Below are 24,998 nucleotides of genomic sequence, written 5' to 3' on the forward strand. Positions count from 1 at the left end.
TCATTTGTTGTCATTTGTAATCATCAAAATTAAACGAAATAAACATTTGAAATATATGAGTTTGTATGTAATGTATGAATATAATATACAAGTTTCACTTTTTAAATAGAATTACTGAAATCAATCTACTTTTTCATAATTTTATGACCAGCACCTGTATGTGATGATACAACAAAAAGTAGAGGAACCTAGTGTGTTTATTCAAAACAAATCAGATGCTATTAGCATCATGGTGTCAGTCGCCAGCAGTGCTATTTGTGCCTGGATACACATAGTCAGAAAGCTTTTAACGCACAGTCACAGTTGTTAAAACATCTGCTTCACTGTACTTAGGCTGTATTGTCATACTGTCCACAATAATACCAGCAGATATTTTGTGTGATTAAAAAAATATCATACTCCAATATTATTTATTTATGTATTAATTACTGGTAAAGTTTTTCTTTTCTTTTCTTTTGCTGTACTGTGATTCTGTATTGTCAAAAGTCACCCCAAACAGCTCATTTGAAACTGTTTTTATCATCTGAGAAATATTTCCAAATTAAAAAGGCTTGTGTCACAACAAGAGCTAGTGGTGATTATTCGTGCTTTTATTTCCTATCATTTAGATTACTATAATGTAAGTTTACATGTTTTACCAAAGAACTCCCTGCTCATCTTCAGCAGGTCCAAAATGCTGCGGCTGGATGTTTAACTGGAACCACCAGAAGAAACCACACAACTTCGGTTTATGTCTCTTCACTGGTTACTTGCTAATTTTAGATGTTGTTTTGAAATATTGGTGTTGACTTTTAGGGATTTTCAAGGCCAAGCTCCTGATTATTCGGTAGTTGTGAACTATTTAAGCCCTTATGTCTTCTTAGCAGAAACTTGATTTAAAAGCACTGTGCTTTCCAAGCAGTCACACCTCACCTGTGACATAAAGTCTCCTTGTTTTTAAAAAGCATTGACAGTGACAAGCCTTATTCAGATAAGCTTTTAGTTAGAGGGGTCAATTTTTCTTTTGTTTTTATCTCTCTTCTTGCATCTTTTATGTATATGCACTATTGTTATTGTATTATTTTTATTCTGTTGTATTTTATTGTGAAGCACTTTATGATTTTTATCTGTGAAAGGTGCTATATACTTCACATTCACTTACTTACTTACTAAATGTCAATATGGCAAATTCTCTTGAGATACGGAGGTTTAATTTTGAGACTATATTGCCAACCCCTTAACCATAACCATATTCTTTAATTACATATAACATTTTTGTTGCCAATACCTAAACAGAGAGGAATGTTCAGCCTGAACTACAAATGCCTTTTCTTCAGACTTATTTTATTTATTCATTTGAAAATACATGTTTTTTAACACCAACGAAATAGCATGACAGCAATGACATCCAAAGATATTTCTGATTTAAAATAAAAAACAGAAATCTTTGAAGGAATGTATATTACTCGCCGCCTTGAACATCTGGTCTGTCGGTACACTGAGTAGATGTTGGGGATGACTCCGCTTTTATGACACCAAATTGTAGCTTAATACTGTATCTGTCAAAATAACTGAGCTGTAGTCATTTTTATGTTTGCTAAGTTTGATTAGCTGGATTACCTGGATTGACTCCAAACGTTAATCAGCTGTAGATGTACATCCAATGATTACTTTCTGAGAGTTTGATTAAAATCTGTGCAGTAGTTCATGCAATTTTCTTTGCAAACAGACAGACAAACACACAGACACAGGCAATTACCCTGCTGCCCACCTTTCACAGTGATGGGTGATAAATAGATTTTTCTATAGATATGTTGTGCGTGATAGAATTCTCTTTCAAAATTACACCGAGAAAATCTTGTACTTGCAGGGACATAATACCTCATTATCATCCTGTGATATATTTCTGTCTGAGATTGTCAGCTGTGCTTCTCTACGATGAGAACATTGTCAGGACAACTTAACTGACATGACGGCTGGTCAGATTAAATCTTTTGTCTCATCTAACCTACAGACCTCACTACCCAATTGCTGATATGCTGGACTTCAAACTACCCTGTTGAATAGGCGGGTGGTGATATCTGAGCAAAATTCAGGAGACAAAAAGAAAGGACATGCTGACATATTACAACTCCATTTTATGCCATTTACAGTATTAAAGCCAGACACTATTTCCTCAGGTACTTCTGTTATCATAAAGGAACTGCTAGTAACTTCTAGTTTACCTGTTTTTATGTATCTTGACCTGATGTTTCTGGTTAAATGTACAGTAAAGATGTAAAACACTAACTCTATAAGCTATTATTGCTCTATGTCGGCAGGCCGCACCTCGGTACTTGTGTTTCATTTGGTCAATAAAGTTATTGTCGTCCTGAGCGGGCATATCTGCCAGACAAAAAGAGGTTAGCAGACTACCGTAGGAGGGGGAAGGAAGTCGGGGAGAAATAAACTTGGAGGTCCGCCGAGTTTGTTGAGGGTACTGAACTTTTAGAGAATTCAATAAAAAAAGAAAATGAAAAATATTACCCTAAATGTCTTTGTGTCAATCTCTCCCATCGCACACTTTCTCCCTCAAAACATTCTCTCTCTCTTTTTTTTTTAATCAGACTTACCAGAATAGTGGTGACTATATATGTCCTGTTCAGCAGTCCATACGTGTCGTTACTGGCCCTCATGAGACTAGCTGTGGTCACGTACCGCTCCTCTTCGTTCCAGTAGCCAACCTAGAAGAAGAGGAATGCACCATACTATAACTAGAGAAAAGACCAGAAGCTGGAAGGTGAAGCAGAAATGGACGAGTGTCCCCTACTGGCTGGCTGCAGTACAAGTTTTAAGTTCAGGGCATTTTCCTGACTAATAATAAAACTACACATTAGATAAATTTTTTAAGCTGCTGATCTTTGTTGATTCACGTAGCTCTTGCCTTTCAGCTGTATGTTCAAATATGCACTTTTTTCTATACGTTTAGCCTCAATTAGTTAGTTGAGGTTTTAACAAAGTGCCACCCAGACATTTTGGCTTAAAGTTTGAACAACTAGAGGAAGTGGAGACTCTTCGTTCATCTCTATTTATGCTGATGGTTCCAACAGGACAATGATCTCAAACATATCAAAACTGGTTTCTGAATGAATAAAGTAGACTTACATTAAGCTTGTAGAGTGGCCCTGACCTATAGAAAATTTGTGGACTACGCTTAAAATCAAGTCAGGAACCCAACCAATTTAGATGAACTATACACATTCTACCAGAAAGACTGGTCAAACATTCAGCCAGAATTATGGCAGAAGTTTGTCGATGGGTGCTAAAATAATGTGGTTGTAGAGCAACTTGTTGAGGGGCATTTAACCGAATATTCGTGGGGGGTGAATGTACATTTTAGAACCTGTATGCATAACTTTAAAGCGGGGTGGGATTAGAGAAAATATACAAAAAATTCAATCTTGTGCACCGAATTTTTCCAATGCTTTCAAGAATCATCAAAGTTGTATGTTGTAACATCAACTGCAGATGGAAAAAAAAACGACAGTACTTGAGGATAAAACATAGTTTTTCTAACAGCTGAGTGGCAAGGCTTTTTTTAAGTGTCCAGTTGAGTTGTTTACACTCATCTCAGAAAACCCACAGTAGAAAGGGAAAGTGTGGAGTCAAGTTTCACACAACAGCCCTCTAAAATCAGCTGTAAAGAAAATAGCTCAAACCATATAAGAGTGCTCCGTAATCCTGTTACTTTTTCACCAAAGCACATAGCAACATCTTATTAACACCCCAGAAAATGGTGTCAGCTTGTGAAATAGAGGCATAAAGTGTCTCCCTCAAGTTGGTGAAACAGATCCTAATGAAGGGAAAACCATCAGTGACATCTACATAGACTGGATGTAATCTGATAGTAATAAGGAATCTTCTGCTACCTAATGGGATTTTTGAAACTGGTGCAGAATAACGCCTTTTTTACTTTTTACTTCATTCAGCTTTAAAGACACATTATTCTCTATTCATGCATCATTAAAACACTCCTCACTGTGCAGCTTCTCCGGGAGGTTGTGACTTTTTTTTTTGTTCTCATTTTAATCATACAATTTCTTACTATATTCTGATTTATGCAATAAAACATATTTTAGCACTTTTAAATGATATTTATATTGTCTTAATTTTGCTAACACTTATGACAGAAAACAAGCAGAGAAAGGTACTATTGAAACTCTACATTCAATAAAATAAACATGGCTGGTTCAAAAAAATACACAAAAACAAAGACCCGCTTGTTTAAATTAAATCAGATGTGTGAAAGAAAAGCTCTGTGGTGCCGCTGATCATGGACAGCGGATTCTGTAATTCAAGAGATGCTTTGAAAATTACTGTGGCGAGTCAGTATATTTATTCAACGTCACATAGCTGAGAAGTTTGAGCGTTTCACTTTTGTTTATCTTGTATTTTCACATTGGGAGGTGTTATTCATTTCTGTGGTGCTTTTTATTTTGCATGAAGGTTTTGTAAATTAAACTGAAAAAAACTCAAAAAACTCCTCAGTTTTATTTTAATTTTTAGTAATATTTCTTTAAGACATATCTTTATTAAATTTGTCGAACTTTCTGTTTGACACATGGCCGGTGGCTTATTCTTTACAGTTCAGATTGGATATAGAAAACCTAGTGAACTATGCCTTCTTATTTTATAGTGAAATAACCAGATGGCAAATCCTGCATTGCTGTACATGATGTGCTACCTTTGACCCTCCCTACTACTAAGGGTGTTTTGTTTATTTATTTTTTTCTCTGCTTCTTTGCTTTTGGTACAGTGATTGGCTGTACAAAACAAAAAGAAAAGTTAAAAAACCTAATCTATCATTTATTATTTGTTTCTTTTTCTTTTGTGCCATACCACTATGACCCTCGTACTGAGGTACGTACTGAACCGTGACTCAGGTGTACTGTTAACAATCCGAGCAAGCACACAAACAAGCAATTCCTACAACATGTCAAATCTGTGCCCTGGTTGATTTTGTGTTTTCAGCTTTTAAGGCAATATCTCACTGGGCAACTAGTTAAAGGCAATAATGAGCGAGTCACTGAAATGTGTCGAAACATTTGTGAGGGGTCTCAGTTTTCTTATGTGAGCTGTGGACGCTCACAGTCTTGCGGCTTGAATTTTGAATGTGTTTTTAAAAAATTGTACAAGAAACTATCTTGCGAAATAGTAACAGAGTTGTCGTGGGCATCAAACCCATATCATTTTAATTTCCTTAATAAATAATAACTTTTGAAAAACTTGTCAAAGTTTGCCTTTGTTTAATTCAAAAGTGCAGATCAGAAACACAGGGACGGCTGCCACAAGCTGGACCAAAGTGGGCGGATACGGGCAGTAAACAAATGTGCTCGATCTATGATACAGTTTTGCAAGCCATGCACACAAAAGCAGGGCATGATTTTTACCAACTGGCCGTGCAAAACATGGCCACATAGCTCACAGTTAGCAAACACTCCAAATTCAGTGAGACTGCAATGGAAAATTTCTCCTCCAGCATTTGCAGCCCAGTGAGATAATACCCTTAAAAAGCAACAGGCATATTTGGATATTATGGCAGCTGTAACTGAGTAAGAAACTGCAACTGATACCGCAGGCTTACCTTCTTGGGCCCTGAGGGGGCCAATTCCATGACACTAACAGTGTAGTTGGTTCTGCGGCCTTTCTCATTGAACTGAATGTGACCAGTCAGTCCATCGATGCGGACCTGTAATGATACCAGAGATACAGAACGGGTCATGCAGAGGCTCCAAACCCTGAAACGCCCGGCAGATGGTTGAATCCCAGCAAACATTCACGTGTCACAATTACAATGCAGTGCGTGCTGAGAACAGTTTGCATGTGTTTGGATAGTATTCATTTGTGAAAGTCCATGGAGTTCAGGTCTCTGCGGAGGTGAATGACAGACGGTGTGTGTGGATGTGTACAGTGCAGTGTGTGTTTGTCTTGGCTTGGTGATAGGATTAATTGAGCGAACACTGCTTCCATCTTCAGTCTGTCTGCAGGCAGATGGCTGTGAACAGGCCTCTGCAGGGCAGAGCTGTGCGCACACACTCGCATATTTTCATATTCCTCCTCCATGTTTTATATTCATGCCAATCTCAAATAAGTACATTTTAATGCAACTCTTTAAAAAGATATTATTAAAAATGAAGAAGAAAAATAAATCTCTTTGCTCCTGGATGCCTGCATCTTCCCCCTGAGATCAAGCAGCCTCACAGGCCGGGCCACCATTTTCATTTCTATGGCCAAATATTACATTTCTAAACTCAATTGTTGATGTCATATCCCATGATGATCATAGCTGAGTAATATCACCTGCAGGTTTTGTTTACTAGCCGTGATGTCACATTTGATACCGGGGATTTCTCCTGTAACTTAATGTGAACTTTACACAATGGAATGAGACCTAATTTGTTCAGCCAGCCACAACTCAGGAGCTGTTAGCCAACGTGCCAGTCAGGAATTTCTGTATCTTTGTGCAGAGTCTTTGTGTGCACGTGTAAGCGTGTGTGTTTGTGTGCGTGTGTGCGTAGACCTGCTGCAAGGCTCTCTGGATGTCTATGCCCTGTCCCCAAGGGGCTGGTGGGTTGGCCAGACACTCTCCAGCGTTGCCCCGGCGAGAGATGTCTATCCTCTGTCTCCTTAAATTCTGAAAGGCCGTGGACATGACTTTCACCCCGTCATATGTCAGAGCACCTGTGTACTGCAGACAGAGAGCAAAAAAGATGCAGCATTTACAAAAAGCAAGAACAGGCAAAAGCAGGAATGACGAAATATACTGCACATTCATGAATTTACAAGTATTTCTTTCACAACTTAAAATCCTTTACATCAACCAGTTTTAACATTGCAAAGTAGCTTTTGAAAAATTATTTTCCTTTTATAGTTAACGGCAAAACTTTTACATAATCACAAATGGCTTCATCTTAAACCTATTTTAGAAGGCTGGAAACTATAAATCATTAATCATTTGATAGTTTAATAATCGTTTGATAGCAGAAAGTCCAATTCTGAAGCTCCAAACTAAGACATTATCTGATCAAACGGTTTATTAAGTTTATTCAAAACCTTTTGATAACTTTTTCCAACATGCTGCTCAAAGTAACAGACTATGCGATAACAAAAAAAATAAAAGATTTTTTTGGAAGAGGTCATTTTAATTTAAAGAAAAATAGTTTTCAGACCATTACACAATCCTAATAACCCACATCTCCCTTTAGTGTATCTGCTCTGTGTTTCTATGGTGTACTGAGATACGTGGCTGTAAGAAAATAGCATAACATCTCCTCTTTACGTATTTGTTACTCTAGCATACATAGCATGAGCGCCACCAATGCTAGGTTGCCACAAACTTAATGGCCGAGTCAAAAAAATTCTGTAGCACCAATGTAGCAACTTTGAAATGTCACATATTCCTCACGTACACCACATGAGCTTGGTAAAAATTGATGCGCCAGTTGATGTTGGGGGTTTGATTAGAACTTTACTTAAAGGCATCATGAATGTTACACATGCTGTATGTCAATACACATCACAAGACTTAACTTTTCCCAACATACGCTACTTTTCTTCATGTTTTGACCCACATAAAAGGAATTAAAATAGGCCAACATATGTGGCAGAACACTGTACACTGTAGTAACCCAAATATATCCTCCTGACTACCAAGGGAAAAATAATATTGTCCAATCACTTTCTTTTTTAATTCCCCATTTTTTTGTAAAGTAACCAACCCAATCCCTTCACATTTGGTATCATTTAAAAGCCCTAAATGTCCTCTGTAGATGGCAAAAGGAGTTAATTTAGTAGTATGTGATAGGTTGGAGATATTCAGGTTTACAAATGTCCTCCACAGGGGACAAATAAGATAAAAAATTAAAAAGAATGCATCATTTATGAAAGCAAAGTTGTATTACTTTGAGTCCAGTCTTGGGCATTTTGGAGTCTTTGTTATCAAACTCCATCCACTGCTGGGCGATGCGGCTCACACTTGGCTCTGAGTTGTTGACGAGCTGGAAGCCGGTGATGTTGGCGCCACCTTTCCTCAGGTCTGTCAGGTCAATGTCCAGGAAACCCTGAGACAGACAGCAAGGCAGGCACAGAAAACAAGTCACGGACAAGCACAACATCATAATAGAAAACAGAAACATTTTTATTTAATGTTGTAAAGAAATTTTGTTCATATACATCAAACCATCTCTGCCACAATCTTGACCCAGTGTGGATCAGAGAAAATGCACAATAAATTCAAACTTGTGCACTCAGTTCTTGTTTATAAAAAACTTTAAAGTTGTATCAGTACACCCTGGAACAAAAATGGTTCAAATGATCGAAAAAGCCCAAATTACTGAGAAATTTATGCCAATGCAATTGTTTAATTGTTTATTATAAGTTTTCCAAGCCAAAGATTATGGATCTGACTTAACACTTAATTATAATTTTAAGCTTTTTATATTTTTAACAATTTTATTTGGTATACTGATATTTCTCAAAAGAAAATATTGTAGTTTATTGTGTTTACGTCCCTTAAATTATGTGACCAGCTGTAGTTACCTATTAATACCATAATACCACTTAACAGGGAAAAAGCTTTTTCTATCAACTAAACAGCTAATAACAACAAAAAAAAAAATCTATTTTAACAATTGTACTTTTTTTTATAATAACAAGTATATAAGACATTTGATTACGATACTATAGTATGAAAGTAGAATAATGGCCAAGAGGACATTTTTAATTTTGTGTAAAATTATGTTTTAGAACATTTCTATAATACCTTTAAAAACCACTGCAGAATTTTTATTATGTGGTTTAAAGTGAAGTAGTTTGTATTATTTCCAACATCTTTGGTTTCTATTATTATTAAAGAGAATGTGGCTTTCTCACACATTTAATCTTTACATAATCCCTTCCCTTTAATTATTACAAATATGATCATCAGTAGTCACAGATTAAAAGTATAACAATGCAAAAAATAAAAAATAAAATTCTGATGCATTTCATCTCCAGCTTTGTTTTTTACTAGATGGTTTCTGTCTAAAACAAGTTTAACAAAACAAAGAGCTACAGGCACCGAGCGCAATCAGTGAAGAAAACTTTTTATTTTTAGCAGAGGCAGTCCTGAGCTAATCTCTGACAGATTCAGTTCTCCTAGGCTACATGAAACAATGGGAGGATCAAAACATTATAGGTTGCTGGGGAAAAATACAACATGCCTCATGCAAAATACAGATTAGCCGTGACAGTATCTCCTGCTTGTGTGTGTCCCCCGACTCTTATGTAGATGATTTATTTTATTTTACTTTTTTTAGAGGGAGAGAGAAAGAAAGGCAGAGAGGAGGAGATGGAGTTTCAGGCTCTCAGCAGGCTTCCTGTCAGTGCAGACAAGTGGGAACGAGTGGGAGATCAGGGGAGAAGATTTTTCTATGGGCTTTTAAAAGCCAAGTTTTAACTGATGAGAGGAAAAAGGTGCCTCTCTGCCTAGTCGTTGTCACTGTTTGAGCTGTGCTGAGTACTTTTCGTTCTCTTTCTTTGTTCTGACAATATTTGTTTCCCAGCGTTTGAAGCTTTGGTTCTTTTTCTGCTTCGCGTCTGTTTCACACTCATACTTGGTTGACATTCTTTGATCTTCAAATTTTCATACAGTCCAAACAAATACACATAGATAAAAAGGACTGCTGTTGACTAGCTTAAAGTTGACTAAAACAGTTTATTAGGCTTTCTTTTTTCAGGGACAGAGCGTCACGCCTGCCTCCATCACCTCTGCCTCCTAAAATACCTGTGTGTGTGTGTTGTCAGGTGTCTGTATTTCTCAGCTCAACAGGAAGACTTGTGTCTTTTCTTTGCTCCATGAATGAGCTAATGCTGCGCGTTGAGCTGAATAGGTTACTATAGAAACTAGCCTTTGCTAACACTGGACATGGAGGAGGTGTGTTTCCAACAGATACTGTAACCCCATTTAACTGCTGAATGGAATTCAAACTATGCCCTGTTCGGATTTTCGCGCAGGTGCACACGGGCAACTCTGGTAAGTTAATTAGCCCGATTCTGAAAAGGTGCAAGGACGAAGAAAAAATCCTTTATTTTCCTTTCTTTTTTTTTTTGTACCAGCCTTTTAATGGGCCCATTATGAAGGACTGCAGCCACTTTGCGGATCAGCCGTTCGTACCGTCCGAGCCTTATCGTTTTAAATTAAATCTGGCAAACTGGCCAGACAAGAGAGATTGAGCCAATCGAGAGGCGGAGCGGTGAGAAATTGTTCAAGGCAGTAGCTGCATATTAATGGTGCGAAAGCCACAGCTTCTGTTGGTGCCCGTTTTGTCTTCATTTGGCTGCATTTAGTGAGCGCTCTAGCATGGGCGTAAATACCGGGGGGGGGGGGGGGGGGGNACCCCTCAAATTTTGGAAAAAGAGAGATTGTCCTTCACCAATAAATCATTTGAGGAAACAATACTTTTAAACAATATAATAAACAGAAACCAAATCCACCATTTATTTAATGCAAAAATATACATTTATGTCCCCTATTTTGTTTACACGCTTCTATGGCAACACTGAAAGTCAGCATGTGCCAAGTTCTCCCTGTGGTTGTGATGGAAATGTTTCCTTTTGGATTTTATTATTGTGTCTGGATGCATGTCAGATGTTTAGTGACTTGTTACTATATTGTTTATGGTTTTATATCTTTATAAAACAGAATAAAAGTGATGAAAGTCACCTGACTGCGTGACCTGGAAGCAGAACCATCCACCACAATGAGTTTTTGAAAAAATAGTGCTCATTGAGAAATATTCCATCAAGTTTAAAAAATAACACGAAAAAATACGTTCAGAAAGTTTTTGCAACCAGTCATGGCCACAACGATAATTAATCTTTAATTTTCTTTTCATTTTACAACAGTATATTCGACTGTATCTTATGCTCTAGTGGTCTACATTTCGTTTGCGTTGAGAAAACGACGATGAACAAAAGAGAGCTGATAGATATAGTTTATATACACTGGCTGCCTGACCCTTTTCTGTCAAAGTGAGTGCGCAGATTTTTGTCTCCGACTGTCACAGTTCCTCCCCTCTTGCGCTTTGCTTTACCACTGAACTGCTGTCACTTTTGTGGCTTTGACATAGAAAGAATAGCTCAAGTTGAAAATGAAATGAGAAGATGTAAAACCAGATAGTTCCACCCTAATTTATCAGGCACCCACAAGTCTATTAAAGTGGCGATAAAGTACTGAAAGTCAGGAGTGTTGTTAAAAGCTTCATTTGCTGGCAATCTAAATTCAACAGAAGTATGAAGACATGCAGTAAAGTGTTTCTTTTTTTTTTAAAAAGAATTTTAAAAAGATAATACAGAAGCTGCTATATTGCGATAATTTCTTACCAGGTTGGCGAGGATATAGTGGTAGCTCTTCGCGTTTTTTCCTTGTTCAACAATCTAATGGCAGAAAAGCAGAAAATCAAATGACAAAGTGGAGCCTGGAATAATGTATGTGTATGACAGGAAAAAAAAGGAGGATTATTTTAGTAGAAACAGTTAAGTATATGACCTCAAATACACAGTTCTGGATATTTTTCGTTTTGGGGGGCAGAGAAGAGGGGATCGCCCATTGGATGAGCAGGACAAATTCCAATAAATATGCTGAAACACCCATGCCCTGCTACCAGGTGATGATAGTGTCCACATAAATGAAACATAGCAAAGAAAAAACTTTGTAGTCAATTTTGTCTCTTAATTTCTTTGACATCCTTACCATTTCCTCTCAGTTTTAAACCTTTTCAATCAAAGTTTATTGCTAAAAAAGTTATTAAAAAATGAGCAAAATGTAAACATACAGTAAGGACTGCTCCATTGTTGTTTACAGTGCACAAGCCTGTAGTGAGCATGTGCAAAGGAAGCTGCAGTGCCCTCATTGTCAAGCCTACAGTGCATGAATACAACAAAACCAGAGGTTTCAAAGATCTTGACATTGGAAAGCATTTGGGAAAATCTGTTTTTCTCCCCAAAAATGCTATATGCACATGGATGAGAGTTGCAAACGGAGCAGAAACAGAAAAAAAAATTGTTTTGTGAAACATTCACGTTAGTGTGAACAGAGCCTACACTGACCTTGTAAAAAGTAAATCAGAACAAAACTACTGTCAGCTTTATGACAATGAACAAAACAGATAGCTCAACTTTTTTTTCTTTCTTTTGTTCTTTTTACTCAGCCTCTTCTTCAGAAATGGTTTGCTACAATAGAGCGACTTCTAAGACCCAAAAAGCTGTACTTCTCTGGAAATCCAGAATGACTTTTGTCAGCGTCGAGCTAAGCACAACTCCCTCTCCGATCCATATCTGTGTGTACTTCTCTCCCGGCTTAGCTGTTGTTAACTACAGGTGTCATCGCATGTCAGTCAAAGCCCGAGGCTCAGGGCAGTTTTGGGACTTTTGTACCAGGGATGAATATAAATCTACAACCTTGAGCTTGACCCTGATGAGCAGCTTCAGGAAAGCGTAAAAGAAAATGTCACAGGTTTGGGTGGATCACATCAGAAAGTGACACACAGTGTTGTGAATTATGATTCCAGGAGCAGTGATTTGTGGTTACTTTGATAAGATGTCTAACATTTCTGAACCTTACCCTGGTTGCAAACAAACAAAGAAACGTCTCACCATGAGCTGAATATTCAGTGAAAAACAATGGCGTGATGAGCGGAGTCCACTTGTGCCATGTGATGTAAAGTATAGAAATAGTCCATATCACAGTCTGTAAATAGGTTATGTAGGTCAGATAAAGAATTTCTCATTTTGGAAGATTTTATTTTCTTTCTGTAAATGGTTTATGTGCAACTCTTGACCATTATAGATGTTTTCTCTTGACATCGCTTCGACCTCTGACCTTGGTGTAAAGTTCAGTTTTTCGAATGTTTCACTGTTAAATCCTGTTTTCTTTAGTCGGTGTAATTCCTGCCTCTTTGACTTGTCAATCTTTAATTAAATTCATCAATTTCTAAAAATAAAGTTCCCTAAACAACAACAAAATGTGATCGTTTAATATGTTTACATGTTTTACATGATTTAGCTTTCTTCTTCTGGGACACCAAGCTTTAGACAGCTGATAGCAGCAGTTTTTCATTGATCATTAGCGCATGAATAATTGAAATTTGCATCATCTGGCCTTTCTGAACAATGGCTGTGAACAAGCCATAACAAGCTAATTAAAGTTTTAGGACCTTGATATGAATAGTGGGGGAGCTTAAGCTCTGAGATTTCCCTGCAGGTATTAAAAAACATAACCCAGCATGAGCAGTAAGGAAAAAAACAATACATTTTATTACAAGAAATGTGTACGAAAAAGCCGTGTGGACAGTAATAGTAATAAAAAAAAACAACATCCAGAATCTATTGAATAACAGAGCGAATTCAAATGATCCTGGAGTTCTGCTTGTTTGCATGCTATGTGTGTCTAATGATGCTGTAGGCCATAACAGAAGGTGGCATTTGTTATTAATGGTGACACCAGCATTAGGCGAGTCCTGCGGCCAAGCCTCGAGCGAGGAAAACCAGAGGGGTGGAGGGGTGACTCTAACTAATGCAAAGACTAAAACACCCAACACGTTACTGCCACAGTGGGCTCTCCATCAGAAAAGCTTTGGCTGTGAGGAGTTTTTTTTAATTTTACATGCAAATTTTGAAGAGTCATTCAGAGGTTAGCCTGAAGACAGCGGGTCACTTTTTTTTTTCTCTCTTTGTTAGAAAACAGAAAATTGAGCACAGAAAATTTTCTCTGAGGGCGCAAGAAATCGACATTCTGCTTATATGAGAAATGACCCTCAGGATGCTGCCAGTGGCATTATCATAAGACTGTCTGCGTACTGTACGTGAGGAACTCAGGAGTGAGTGTAAAGGGTAGAACAAGCCTCTCTGTGTGTGTGTGTGTGTGTGTGTGTGTGCGCGTGCGTGTGGGGTGTTCCTATGTTTGTCATTGTCTGCATGTACAGGCAGGACAGGACAGTGTGGAGGCAGGGAGCAGATGTCAGTGATTGATGGCAGCCGTCTGAATGGAGAATTTCTCCGCTTCACCTCCTGTAAACTGCTGAAAACTGATGCAATAACCTTAAGTTTAGACACGGGGCCATCGATAACATTCACATAGAGCAGCTGTAACCGCACAGATATGGATTCCCTAATACTTAAAAAAAAAAAAAACATAACAGGACAAAAATTACAGCCTGACTCAAAAAAGAAATCTAAATTATAGGACTAATATCAACAAACAAGGTAAATTACATCTTGTTGAATTTCATGCTGAATAACGGTCACTCAAAGAAAAGGCAGCTTTGAACCACTTAAACTTTTAGATTTAAAAATTATGGGTTATTGACTCTAAACAAATGCAAAACAAACAAATGAAAAGAAAACAAATTGCAAAAATTATGCAGCTGATTTTGTGATGGCAATTATTTCTTTGGCCAAACTGTCCCCAGCAGCTGCATTGCTGTTTTAGGACAACTTGTGTCTCCAAGGTTGAACCGATCTATAAATGGTATCGTGTGAAAGGACTTCATGTGGCACCAGACAAAATGTCAAATTATTCATGCAGGAGACACGAAGCAAAAGAGGTTTGATGCAGCAGAATGTGGAGGCAATCTGAATGTGACATTGTTACAGCAGAATACAATGAAAATGTTGTTTTAGTCCTATTATCTACTGACGAAACATTTTGCGGGTGAATAACAGGGCAAAACCAATACAACTAAGTCAAATGACTAAATAAAAATAAAATCTCAAAGCAAAATTCCCGATTCTACTTTTTTATTCAGTTTACAATGATGACTCAATTGTCACATTTCACAGTGATTGATGCACAACCTGCTTGTGTTACAATATCCGTGTAGAAAAGAATGCTAGTATTTATTCACACTGCAGAAAACTATTGTAGAAAGTTTCTGGATGAGTCATGATTTTAATCAGAAATAACTCTGGCAGTTCACTTGATGTTATTCTGACAAATTTTCTATGTACTGAATGTATTTTTGGGTGGTTAGTTTATTAACAAACCTCACTTAAGAATTAATTGTATTTTTATTTTATTATACTGCAGTGTTTTCATTTTCTTTCATCCTCTACTTCAACTCAACTAGGAGCAAGTCATGTTTCTTGTCCTTACTACATTTTTTTTTATTTTATAGGTTTTAAAACCACTTATTTTGTGAATTTAGACTTGTAATAAAATGTAACTTTACTTTTAAGTTATGCTCAATTTAAGGCTCCTAACTGCCATATAAAGTGTAAAGATTGATCTCCAGCTGCAACCATTAGGTCACAATGGAACAGCTGTGGAGATACTGGTTTGCTCCTGCATGTTTTATGTTTAAAACAAAATCTAGGGAGGCTCTGACCCCACACTTCAATAAGCTCCAGTGTTGTAATCGAGCATTGTCCACTGTTCCACATGAGCTCTACTGAACACAAAATTAGTTTTTTGTGCAGAACAAGTTATGAGCATTTTTAAATACTTGTCCAAAAAAATTATAAACAGACATTGAAATACCATAATGGAGAATTAATGGATAATGTATCTGGGATGTAAATCTGATTTCATTAAGGATTTAAAGCCAGGCTCTCATCATGAAATAACAATAAAATATTAACATACTGATTATCATCCAGTACTTAAACTTTAATGCCCCTAAAATAGACCATTCTGCATCTTGAACATTTGTACTGTAGTTATACTGGAGCTCTTTATAAAAGGCTTTCAAATTTCCAGCTAAATCATGATCTCAGTAACATTTCCATAACATAAAATGAACAACACTGGACTTATTTCAGTTTCACATTACACAGAGAGTCCTGCAGAAATATTATGATATTCCACCAGGAAGTGCCTCAGGCTGCACCGGAAGTGCCACAGCTAATTGCTGCTGCTATTTGTACTTGCAGTCAACCATTAAATTCTATGTAAATAATAGTGTAATGTTACACTAGCTAACATTAGGGTTAATAGTGACTTATATTTTGTAACATAATAAATCAAACTAAATTTACGAAATGATACCAGATCGTTTCATCTTTACCTTTTTGAGGATGCCAGTGAGCCTCTCAGTCTCACAGTCAATGATAATCTGTCCTTCCTTTCTTTTGTCCAAGTCCTGGAACACCTTCAGGAAGGAGGCCTCCGTCATGGTCTCCACGTTGACTGAAGTCACGAGCCAGTTCCTCTCAGCTGCTGTGTCCAGAACCTTCTGCAGCACCGACAGGCCTGGGCAGGAGAACGGAAATAAAACACAAGGGTTTTTGGAACCGAATGTGCTTGACTGAGGAACCAAAGTTCAGAAAAATGCTACATGACTATCGGTGTTCGTCTACGAAGAGCAATTAATGAATGTCCACATCTTTTAACGTGGCGTATGCACAATCCCACACTTTGTGTAGGTGTATCACGAGTTGGGGAACAGATTGAAACAACTCACGGACTGAGCAGAAGCTTTGCAGAGGCCCATACTGCTTCTGATAAGCCTATCCATCAGAATCTCCCCCCGTAGCTCTGGTGATAAAGTGCAACGAGCGGGACAGTCCATTAGGCACACTGACACTTACAGGTGCGCTTTTCCAGCTTGTGCGCCGCCGGGCTAAATAATCACCGCTTTCGTGCTAACAAATAATCAGCCCGAGCATCATCACAATCTCCACACGCTCACAGACAGCTTTATGTCCTTTAAGCACCAATTACAGGTGGTGCCACTCAATTATAGAGGCGCCAATGTGCTGCCGAGACGCCTGAGCATCACAGAGAAACGGAGCAGCCAATGAGCTGGGGGCTTATGCTAAGTCCGGAAATAAAAGGCGATTAGGGAACACATTGATCTTGAGCTCTGATTTGCGGTCTGACTCACTGTTGTACTTCTTTTGCTGCTGGCAGAGGACCAATCAGATTCCTCTCAGAGCTGGCAGTCGGAGTTGTTCCACAGAGTAAACAAAGCCATTTCACCCACATCAAACTGGCTGCCATTATCCAAATGAATTGTAGTAATTACAAAATTCACAAATGCGAGCCAGCGCATGATGGAGCTTTTTCTGATTTTCTTTCATTAAGCTGGAAAACTGTGTTAAAGCCACCATGGGGCCACATGTGTGTTACACATCCCCTACGGTTGGTTTTGATGTTTGCGCAGGCACTTTATAAGCAAACACGCACAAATTTATAACTGGCTTATCCAGAAAAAACCCCCAAAACAAAACAACACAGGCGCCGTCAGACGAAAAATAACAAATGCAGCCACGGCGCATGAAAGATGGCTGCTTGGCCTTATTAAAATGCAGAGCAGCTGCTCTCCAGGCAATTCACGCCGCTTAGTTGACACCAGGTCATTAACAAAAGAAAAGATGAATGGCGTTTCTGCCTCACATATATATATGGGCACGACATGTAAATAGATGAGGAAGTCAGAGAAATGGGAGGTTGTTGAGAGGAGGTTTGATGCAGGAGTTGGTAAAGCTTCCCTGAAAAGTTCCAAAAGTGATGCACTCCATCTTTGGTGGTGCTTTTATCTGTTCATTGTTGCTAATGACAGAATAATTGCAGTTCTTGGTGCTGACAGATTTAACAGTAGCTGTGAAATTGATGATGAGTACGGGAACACTGGAGATAAATAATCTTTGTTGCGAAAAGAAAGAAAGAAAGAAAGAAAAAATGTCAAGTGGGTCGGCCATCTCTAAATGGAGTCAATTTCAGGCGTCAGTAAGCTTTCAGAACCAAGGACAGCGCCCCCATAACCAGATTCTAAAAAGTGTAGCTCACATGTTTTCATCTTCTATGTGTTTTCTAATTTCTGTTAACAGTTTTAGCCATTTCCTGCTATCTTTAAAGGTTATCTGTGCTTAGTGAGTGGAGGTTCTGCACTATGGTACTTTTTACAGACCATCAGCCAGATGTATGAAGACTGTACAGAGAAACCACACGCTTGCCCTTTTCCGCTAATAAACTCATAATGGCCACCACAGCTAATCAGCCTTAGCAAACACAAAAATGGTTTTGACTCAGTCAGTTGTACAAATATTGAGCTAAAATAGAATACCTAAGAGTGATCCCCACTACATACTCCAGGAACTTACAGATTATGAAATATTTTTTTTTCTTTTCTTTGTCATTAACTGTTGGAGGTAACCCTTAGAAAAGAGAAGAAATGGCTATAATGCAACCACTTTTTACAGATATGGGGCTAACACTTTGTGTGATACCAGTTGAGAACCATTCACAACACAAAGTCCAAGGGACATATTATGTAAGAACTTACAATATTACATGTGATACATGTGCATAATGCTATTTTCAAGATTTGACCAAAAAAAAATCTGATCTTTTTGGATCCATGTCCTGGGTGACAGAGAATCTACACCAGCATCTGGCATACTGACAATATGCTTTCCTTCAAGGAATGCTGAACTTCAATTTAAATCTTCTTTATCTTTTATTGTGTTGGAGTAAAGCTAGCCTGGTGCTTTTTGCCATTTCAAATCATCAACATAAAATTTCATACAAACATATTTACATAATAATGCAGTCATAAACTGAACCGTAAAATTGCATTCTTAATTGCCAGCTTCACTTGTCATACACGTGCTAAAGAATTCAGCTGTTTTTCTTTTTCATTTCACACAGGCAAGTTCTAAGGAATGCCACAACCTCCTGACTAACAGTAGTTTAAACTTGTCCTAGAGGAGGGCATTTGTAAACCTGAATACTAAACTCACTGCATACTACTGAATTAACTCCTTTTGCCATCTGCAGAGGACATTTAGGGCTTTTCAATGATGCCAAATGAATAGGGGTGGGGCTAATATCCTTACAAAGATTAGGGAATTTAAAAAAAAACAACATTTTTTTCCTGGTACTCAGGAGGATATGGCCCAAAAAAAGGACTTGTTCGTGATCTGAAAACTACACCAAGTTCCCGTGAGCCCAGGCTGCGACTTTTCATTCTGTGTGTTTCTTTCGGGCACCAGATGTTCAAAAAGTAAAAACAACTTGACTGATCCACGAAGCAGTGTGACAAGGACATCTTTCTCTGAGCCCAAACAGGAAGCTCTCACATGGAACTCTAATGTGTTCACTTCTCTGTAAAATAGCTAATTCAAACCTGCCAACTTCACTTGTCCCCTTTCATGGAATTGCATATAAATGCACTTGAGTTTATTTTATGTTAATTAGAATGTGATGTACCACAGAATCTACATATGAGAATATATATATTTTTTACTTTTGAATGTGTCTTTAATTTCTAAATGACAGACTTACAATATAGGTTCATTAATACACTCGAAAATACATATTTCTGTTTTTCTATCTAAACAGTTTTAGTTTTGAAGTTTTATGCATTTAGCCCTTAGGATCCACTTTCTTTTCATTATGTTGTAATTGTAGCTGAATTATTATATATTTTTTTTATATTCAGTCTATTCTTTATTCATCCCCTGCTTCTCTTTTTTCCCCCAAATCACTGTGTTTGAATCAAATGCTATCTCCTGTTTCTAAATGTGCCTAATGTGCCCCTATAAATCCAAGCCAGCCTGACAGGGATGCTCTCAGGAGCAGCCAAGGTAAAAATGCTGCTCCAAAGGCATCCTAAAAGAGAATAATATCATAATGGAATCTAGCTGTGATAAGCACCTTTTTAGCCAGAGGCATTACACAAAGACCTGGGCATCTGGCAGGTGAAAATGGAAAAGAATTAAAAAATAACAGTTTGGGAAACCATTTCCTGAATATTGCTTATGATAGGGTTAATGGGCTATCAAATTTGTTTTCCTATTTCCTGGCTTCTGAAAATAAAAAGATGAGTGTCCTCATTCATCACATTTATTAGGGGTACACTGCAATGCAAGAGAACAATACAGATGTTTACAGACGACAGACACACAGGAAATATTAATGCTTAAATGGCAGAAAAGTGATGTGTGTGATGGATTTCTTTATCATTGTTTACCTCGGATAATGAATTTAAACAAAAAAAATAATCACATGTAAATTATTTTACCAAGATATTAGTTAAACAATTTTTTTTTCTTCCAGGATATTAAAACTTAATGAAGAATTAATGTGAGCTTTGTGAAAAAGGCACAAACAAACACACATACCAAGTAAATACTTCAAAACTAAATATGATTTTTCTTTTTCTTGAGGGCTTAAAATAACTCAGGTGTCTGCAGCATAGTATCCAGGCAACTGAGGACCACTAATATGGATTTCACTGGATCCATCCTCCTATTCAGTTACACAGGAGTGACCTGCACAAATGCGCACACATGAATACACACCTTGACATGTCTGAGTAGATTTTAAAGAGAATAAAGAAGATTAAAAGGGTAAAGTCAAGTGGAGTCACTTCTAGAGATGCACTGATTGCAATTTCTTTGACCGTTCCAGTTCTTGTAATGCTCTGACCTGTCAATTCACACATTTCTTTAAGAATGATAATTAACAGCATACAGAATATTTTGTTGAATAATTTCCAGTTAAAAAAACATCTTGACTGTGTTTTTTAACATAACGTTTACCATAAAATCAGGTTATAGAGGATTTTTTTTTCCATTTGTCACTGTTAATCCTGCGTAAGGTTAAAATACTTAATTGACTTTTTTCTTTGACAACCTAAAAAATAAGAATGCACCACTACACAGGGCAGTCTTTTTCTTTTCGTGAGTCAGATTGTTAAATAATCAGTTCAAGCCATTATAACTACCTGTGTGGGAAAACAAGAGCTTGATAAACCTAACAGTCAAACTTTTAAATATTTATTTACATTTGTTGTCTGGTTGCAAAAGATAGCTCTCATTAGGCTGGATTTGTTGCCTGTTTTATTAGGTTTTGGCACTGTAAAGGAAAAAAAAATAGCCTATCGCTGGTACTTTTGGTAAAATAAGCAGCCTTAATACCACTAAAGAAAATTTAGTTTCCATTAAGCACCTTACAAACATTACAATTAGCTAAGTTTGAGTCTTTACTCAGTAAAAACTTCCATATAGAAGGTGTCTGAATGCAAATCAAAGTTAACAGCTCAGTGAAGGTGCATTTACAGACAGAGTAGAAAAAGAAAATCAGATGTTTGAGGGCTTAGCTGTGGCGCAGTCACTGGTTAAGCTGAATTCTGGTCACCTGCTGAGCATTCGGTGCATTTCTGCTCCTTAAAGCAGCCAACAGAGCAACAGACTATATATCTGCCCCTGAATAATGCAAAGTTTAAAACTCTCTTCAACTTTTTTACCTTTTCCAGTCAAATAAAACTCATGAGCAAACAAAATTTAGACATCTGCGTCAGCTAAAAGCCCAGATGCATGTGTACATTTTTATTAGTTAGGTGGCTTTTTTTGGGGTCTCCAAAAGCTGCAGGAACCCATCACGGTCATGCTCCAAAACCCACACCACCTGGGACAGATGGTGTGGCATAAGCTAAAGCTTTTTGGCTATTAAGAAAGAGGCTCACAGGTGCTCCAAACCAAATTTTGTCTGCCTTTGCAAGAGTGTCATTGAAGTGATTTAACTAAATGCAAGCGCTTTATTATTTTTCTAGCTGAGTTCTGACAAAGAAACTGTGTCAACACGAGTTACTGCTGACGACTGTTCAATGAAAAGCTTAAGCTTTTGTTCCATGGATCTGTCGGCGCAGGTCAATGTTTCCTCTTTTGAGTACCCTGCTTGTAGAAAGACCGCCGCTGTCGCCATGGTAATATGAGCACCATCATATCAAATGTTAACATGAACGCACACTCCAAGTGTTCTCGCCCACTTCACAGTCACAGTTTGTAATAAAAAAAGAGGACAGTATGAGAACAAATTGAAAAAGGCTGCTGAATGGTTCTCACCTGAGTCAGAGCTGTACATGTAGACAAACTTGGTCCATCCGTAGTGGTCAATGACCCCCACCAGGGCATCCTGGAGCTCAGGCCTCAGCTGGATGACAAACTGGTTGGCCGTCTCTATGGGGAAGGACGGTGTGACAAAGCAGACGTGCAGCGCTCCGCAGAAGGACATGAGCATGTTGACAGTTTTCCTGTCATACAGTCCTATGATGGCGTACACTCCTTTGGAGAACTGCGAGCAAACTGGAAAAAACAACACAGAAAACAAAGGGTTTAGATAGATTATTTGCTAATGATTTAAATGTCCAGGTTACATTAGATGTAAAATCAGTCCATAAGGAACAAAGCCGTTTTTGGTTTGTTGCAAAATCTTGTAGGAGGTATGAGCAAGTGTGATCAAAATTGTATGATTCTCAGTCATGAGAACTTAAAACTGTAAATTTAACAATGACCTACGAACCTTTTAAAAAACCCTGCAAAATATTCCACAATCAATGGACCCAATTATCTGTGCATTAGTTTAATCATTGTATATTTTGAGAAGATTTTTACAGATTGTATTTGAGCATGTTCACCAGTTACAGGAGTGCAACATTACAGCTGGAGCACAGACTCATACGCGGACAAAATGTGATTGCATCAGTTGCACCACTTTGCAAAGGAATCCCAGAAGTGCTGCTCTGCTCTGCTAAAACACACACAGGCCCGCTATGTTTTTGGCACAACTCACATCAACCCATACAGACAAGATAAGCAAGCAGGAAGTCAGATGCAGAAATAAAGATTAAAGAAGGAAGATTTTGGTCAGTCTTTTAAATAAATGTTCAAACTCACATCACTAAAGTGTAATATGGCATCAACACAACAGAGGTATGACTCCAGGTCAGTTCGACATTCCATCAAATTGTACCTTTGATTGTCACTGAGTTCCCACATTTTTGGGTATGAAAAGAAGCTGTTTGGTGCAGGTCTCTTTGTACTCTCTATGTGCACATGGCTGTGGTGTTCAACCTTGGTCCTCAAGTGCCACTATTCTGCATGTTTTAGATGTTTCTCTGTTTTGAGAGAGAAACATCAGATTGACCAACTTCTTCGGAACTTGAAGACCTGATGAAGAGAAGGGAAACAATAAAATTATGCAGGATTGTGGACCTGAAGGACCAGGATTGGACATCCCTGGCATATGGTAAGAGCATGGGTGCAAAGTGGGAACCATTTTGTATCTAGCTGGTATGATATGTCAACTCCTGGGTACAGAATGAGGGTATGATGCTGCAGAGGCACAAACTGACCGGCACTAGATATGAGATTAATCATTTGTAAAACATTACATGTTACATGTCAGCACAGAATTTTCTTCTGATAAATACAACAAAAAAGCCATACGATGGTGTTTGGCAGGTAGAATGTTGATGACCTGATTTATCCCTCTTATAAACTTTACTTAACAAGGCAAAACCCTCTGATTGTGGTATGAGGTTGAACAGAGGAAAACCACATTCCTCATTAGTTGCTACAGACCAGTGTTGAAATGTTTGAATTATCAATTAGGCAGTCATTTCTAGATGTATAAAGGTTTGCATTTAGCATAAAGATATTTTGTGAAAATCAACACGGCAAATGTCAGGTTGATCAATAATGCAAAAGCTTAATTAAATTAAACTGAGCTGAACAATCAATGTCAACAAATCAGTGTTGTGAATACAGAAACACACACACACACACACACTAAAAAGATTGCTGATTTAAATAAACAAAGAGAGAAATAAGAGCGAAAGGAGGTTCACGCCTTTGGTAGGACTTTTTGAAGCCTTCCAATTAAAATCATGTTTATACAGCACCAGTGTGTGCCTTGCCTTCAGTGGAGGAGGTGATGGCAGGTTAGGAATAGAGAGGTTAATCAATGCATCCCCAGGGTTGCATTGACATTTTACTAGCTGCAGGAGGTGGTTTCCATCTCTCATTTGCTTTTCTCCCTCCATCTCACCATTTTCCTCCAACTCATTGTCTGCATGTTGCTTTCTTCACACTCCACCATGTCTTCAAATCACAAATTGATGTTAATAGCCTTCGTTTTTTGGAAGGTAGATCATGCTATCTTCACGCTTGCAGGTCTGGGCCGGGCTATTTTGTGCCGAGGCGATGGGTGGGCCTCACTTATCTCCATATTTACCAAACAGATTGAAATCCCTGCCTGATCCTCGCGTGGAGGCCAGCCTGCTGCTCAGAGCTGAAGGAAAGACAGAGGGGAGGATGGCCCGAACCCAAAACGCCTAACCTGCCACAGACCTGCGCCCTCCAGGCAGGCACGTGTGTGTGTGTGTATGACGGAGATAGAGAGAGGAAGAGGGGGGAAAAATAAAATTAAAAAAATCACATAAAAATGCATGCCCACACACATAAACACACACATATGTGGCCTCAAGAGCTCCAAAAGCCTGGTGAGTCACCCTACTTAAAGCAAGCCCTGAAATAGACATTTTGCGCCTCGCCACACTGACTCAGTAACAGAACTATCTTCCCTTCACGCTCTGCACATGCTCTTGCTCGTAAATGGATGCTTTTTCGGCTACTGCTTTCCACAAGTACGCATTACAATTTTCTAGGACCAATTTGAGAGGGGTCCTCCACGTTCTGCCTGGATGAAAGGTAATGAGAGCTTGTTTGACATTTTGTGCACTGTCCCATTACTCTGCCCTGCTGAATATAAGTCATTTCTCATACCTTAAAAAAAAAAAAAAAAGGTAGCCATGTGGCACAGACCTCCTGCTCCGAGCTGGCAAGAAAAACATGTATTTGTCTGACTCGACATGAGCGTGACACAGACCATTAGAGAAACCCAGCGGTCTGGATTCAGACAGCAGAATAGATCGGCAGCCTGGTGGGAGCGTTCTGCGCTCGAGCGGCTTGTTAGCACCGCTCCACATGTGTAACGGCACCGGAGTCGGGACGGAGAGACCTCAGGTGATCTTGAAGACCCCAGCAACACCTGTCCGCCCTGGCACACCGTGTCTCCTCGCCGCAGTTACAGCTGCCGTGGCGGCAGGACTGAGGTTGCCGGGGCAACAGTCTGTTTCTCTGGCAGGGATTACAGTAGCTCAGAGCTGCTAAAGGACTTTCGGAGGATGGGGTGGGAATTGCGACTGTTTGGACATTTT

General features: G+C 38.4%; 1 protein-coding gene across 5 annotated transcripts in view; it reads right to left on the reverse strand.

The window, feature by feature from the left end:
- Positions 1–24,998, reverse strand: part of gria1a (glutamate receptor, ionotropic, AMPA 1a) — a 91,873-nt gene that overhangs the window by 43,569 nt on the left and 23,306 nt on the right. For all 5 annotated transcript variants that reach the window (XM_017419717.3, XM_017419716.3, XM_017419719.3 and 2 more), the window contains exons 3-9: positions 21,844–22,083; positions 16,059–16,243; positions 11,380–11,433; positions 7,920–8,078; positions 6,539–6,706; positions 5,603–5,707; positions 2,592–2,702 (exon numbers count right to left, since the gene is read on the reverse strand). In XM_017419717.3, coding sequence (XP_017275206.1) covers positions 2,592–2,702; positions 5,603–5,707; positions 6,539–6,706; positions 7,920–8,078; positions 11,380–11,433; positions 16,059–16,243; positions 21,844–22,083 — 1,022 coding nt within the window. The remainder of the gene's footprint in view (positions 1–2,591; positions 2,703–5,602; positions 5,708–6,538; positions 6,707–7,919; positions 8,079–11,379; positions 11,434–16,058; positions 16,244–21,843; positions 22,084–24,998) is intronic.

This window comes from Kryptolebias marmoratus, linkage group LG9 (assembly GCF_001649575.2).
Source record: "Kryptolebias marmoratus isolate JLee-2015 linkage group LG9, ASM164957v2, whole genome shotgun sequence".
In the NCBI taxonomy this organism is placed as follows: domain Eukaryota; kingdom Metazoa; phylum Chordata; class Actinopteri; order Cyprinodontiformes; family Rivulidae; genus Kryptolebias; species Kryptolebias marmoratus.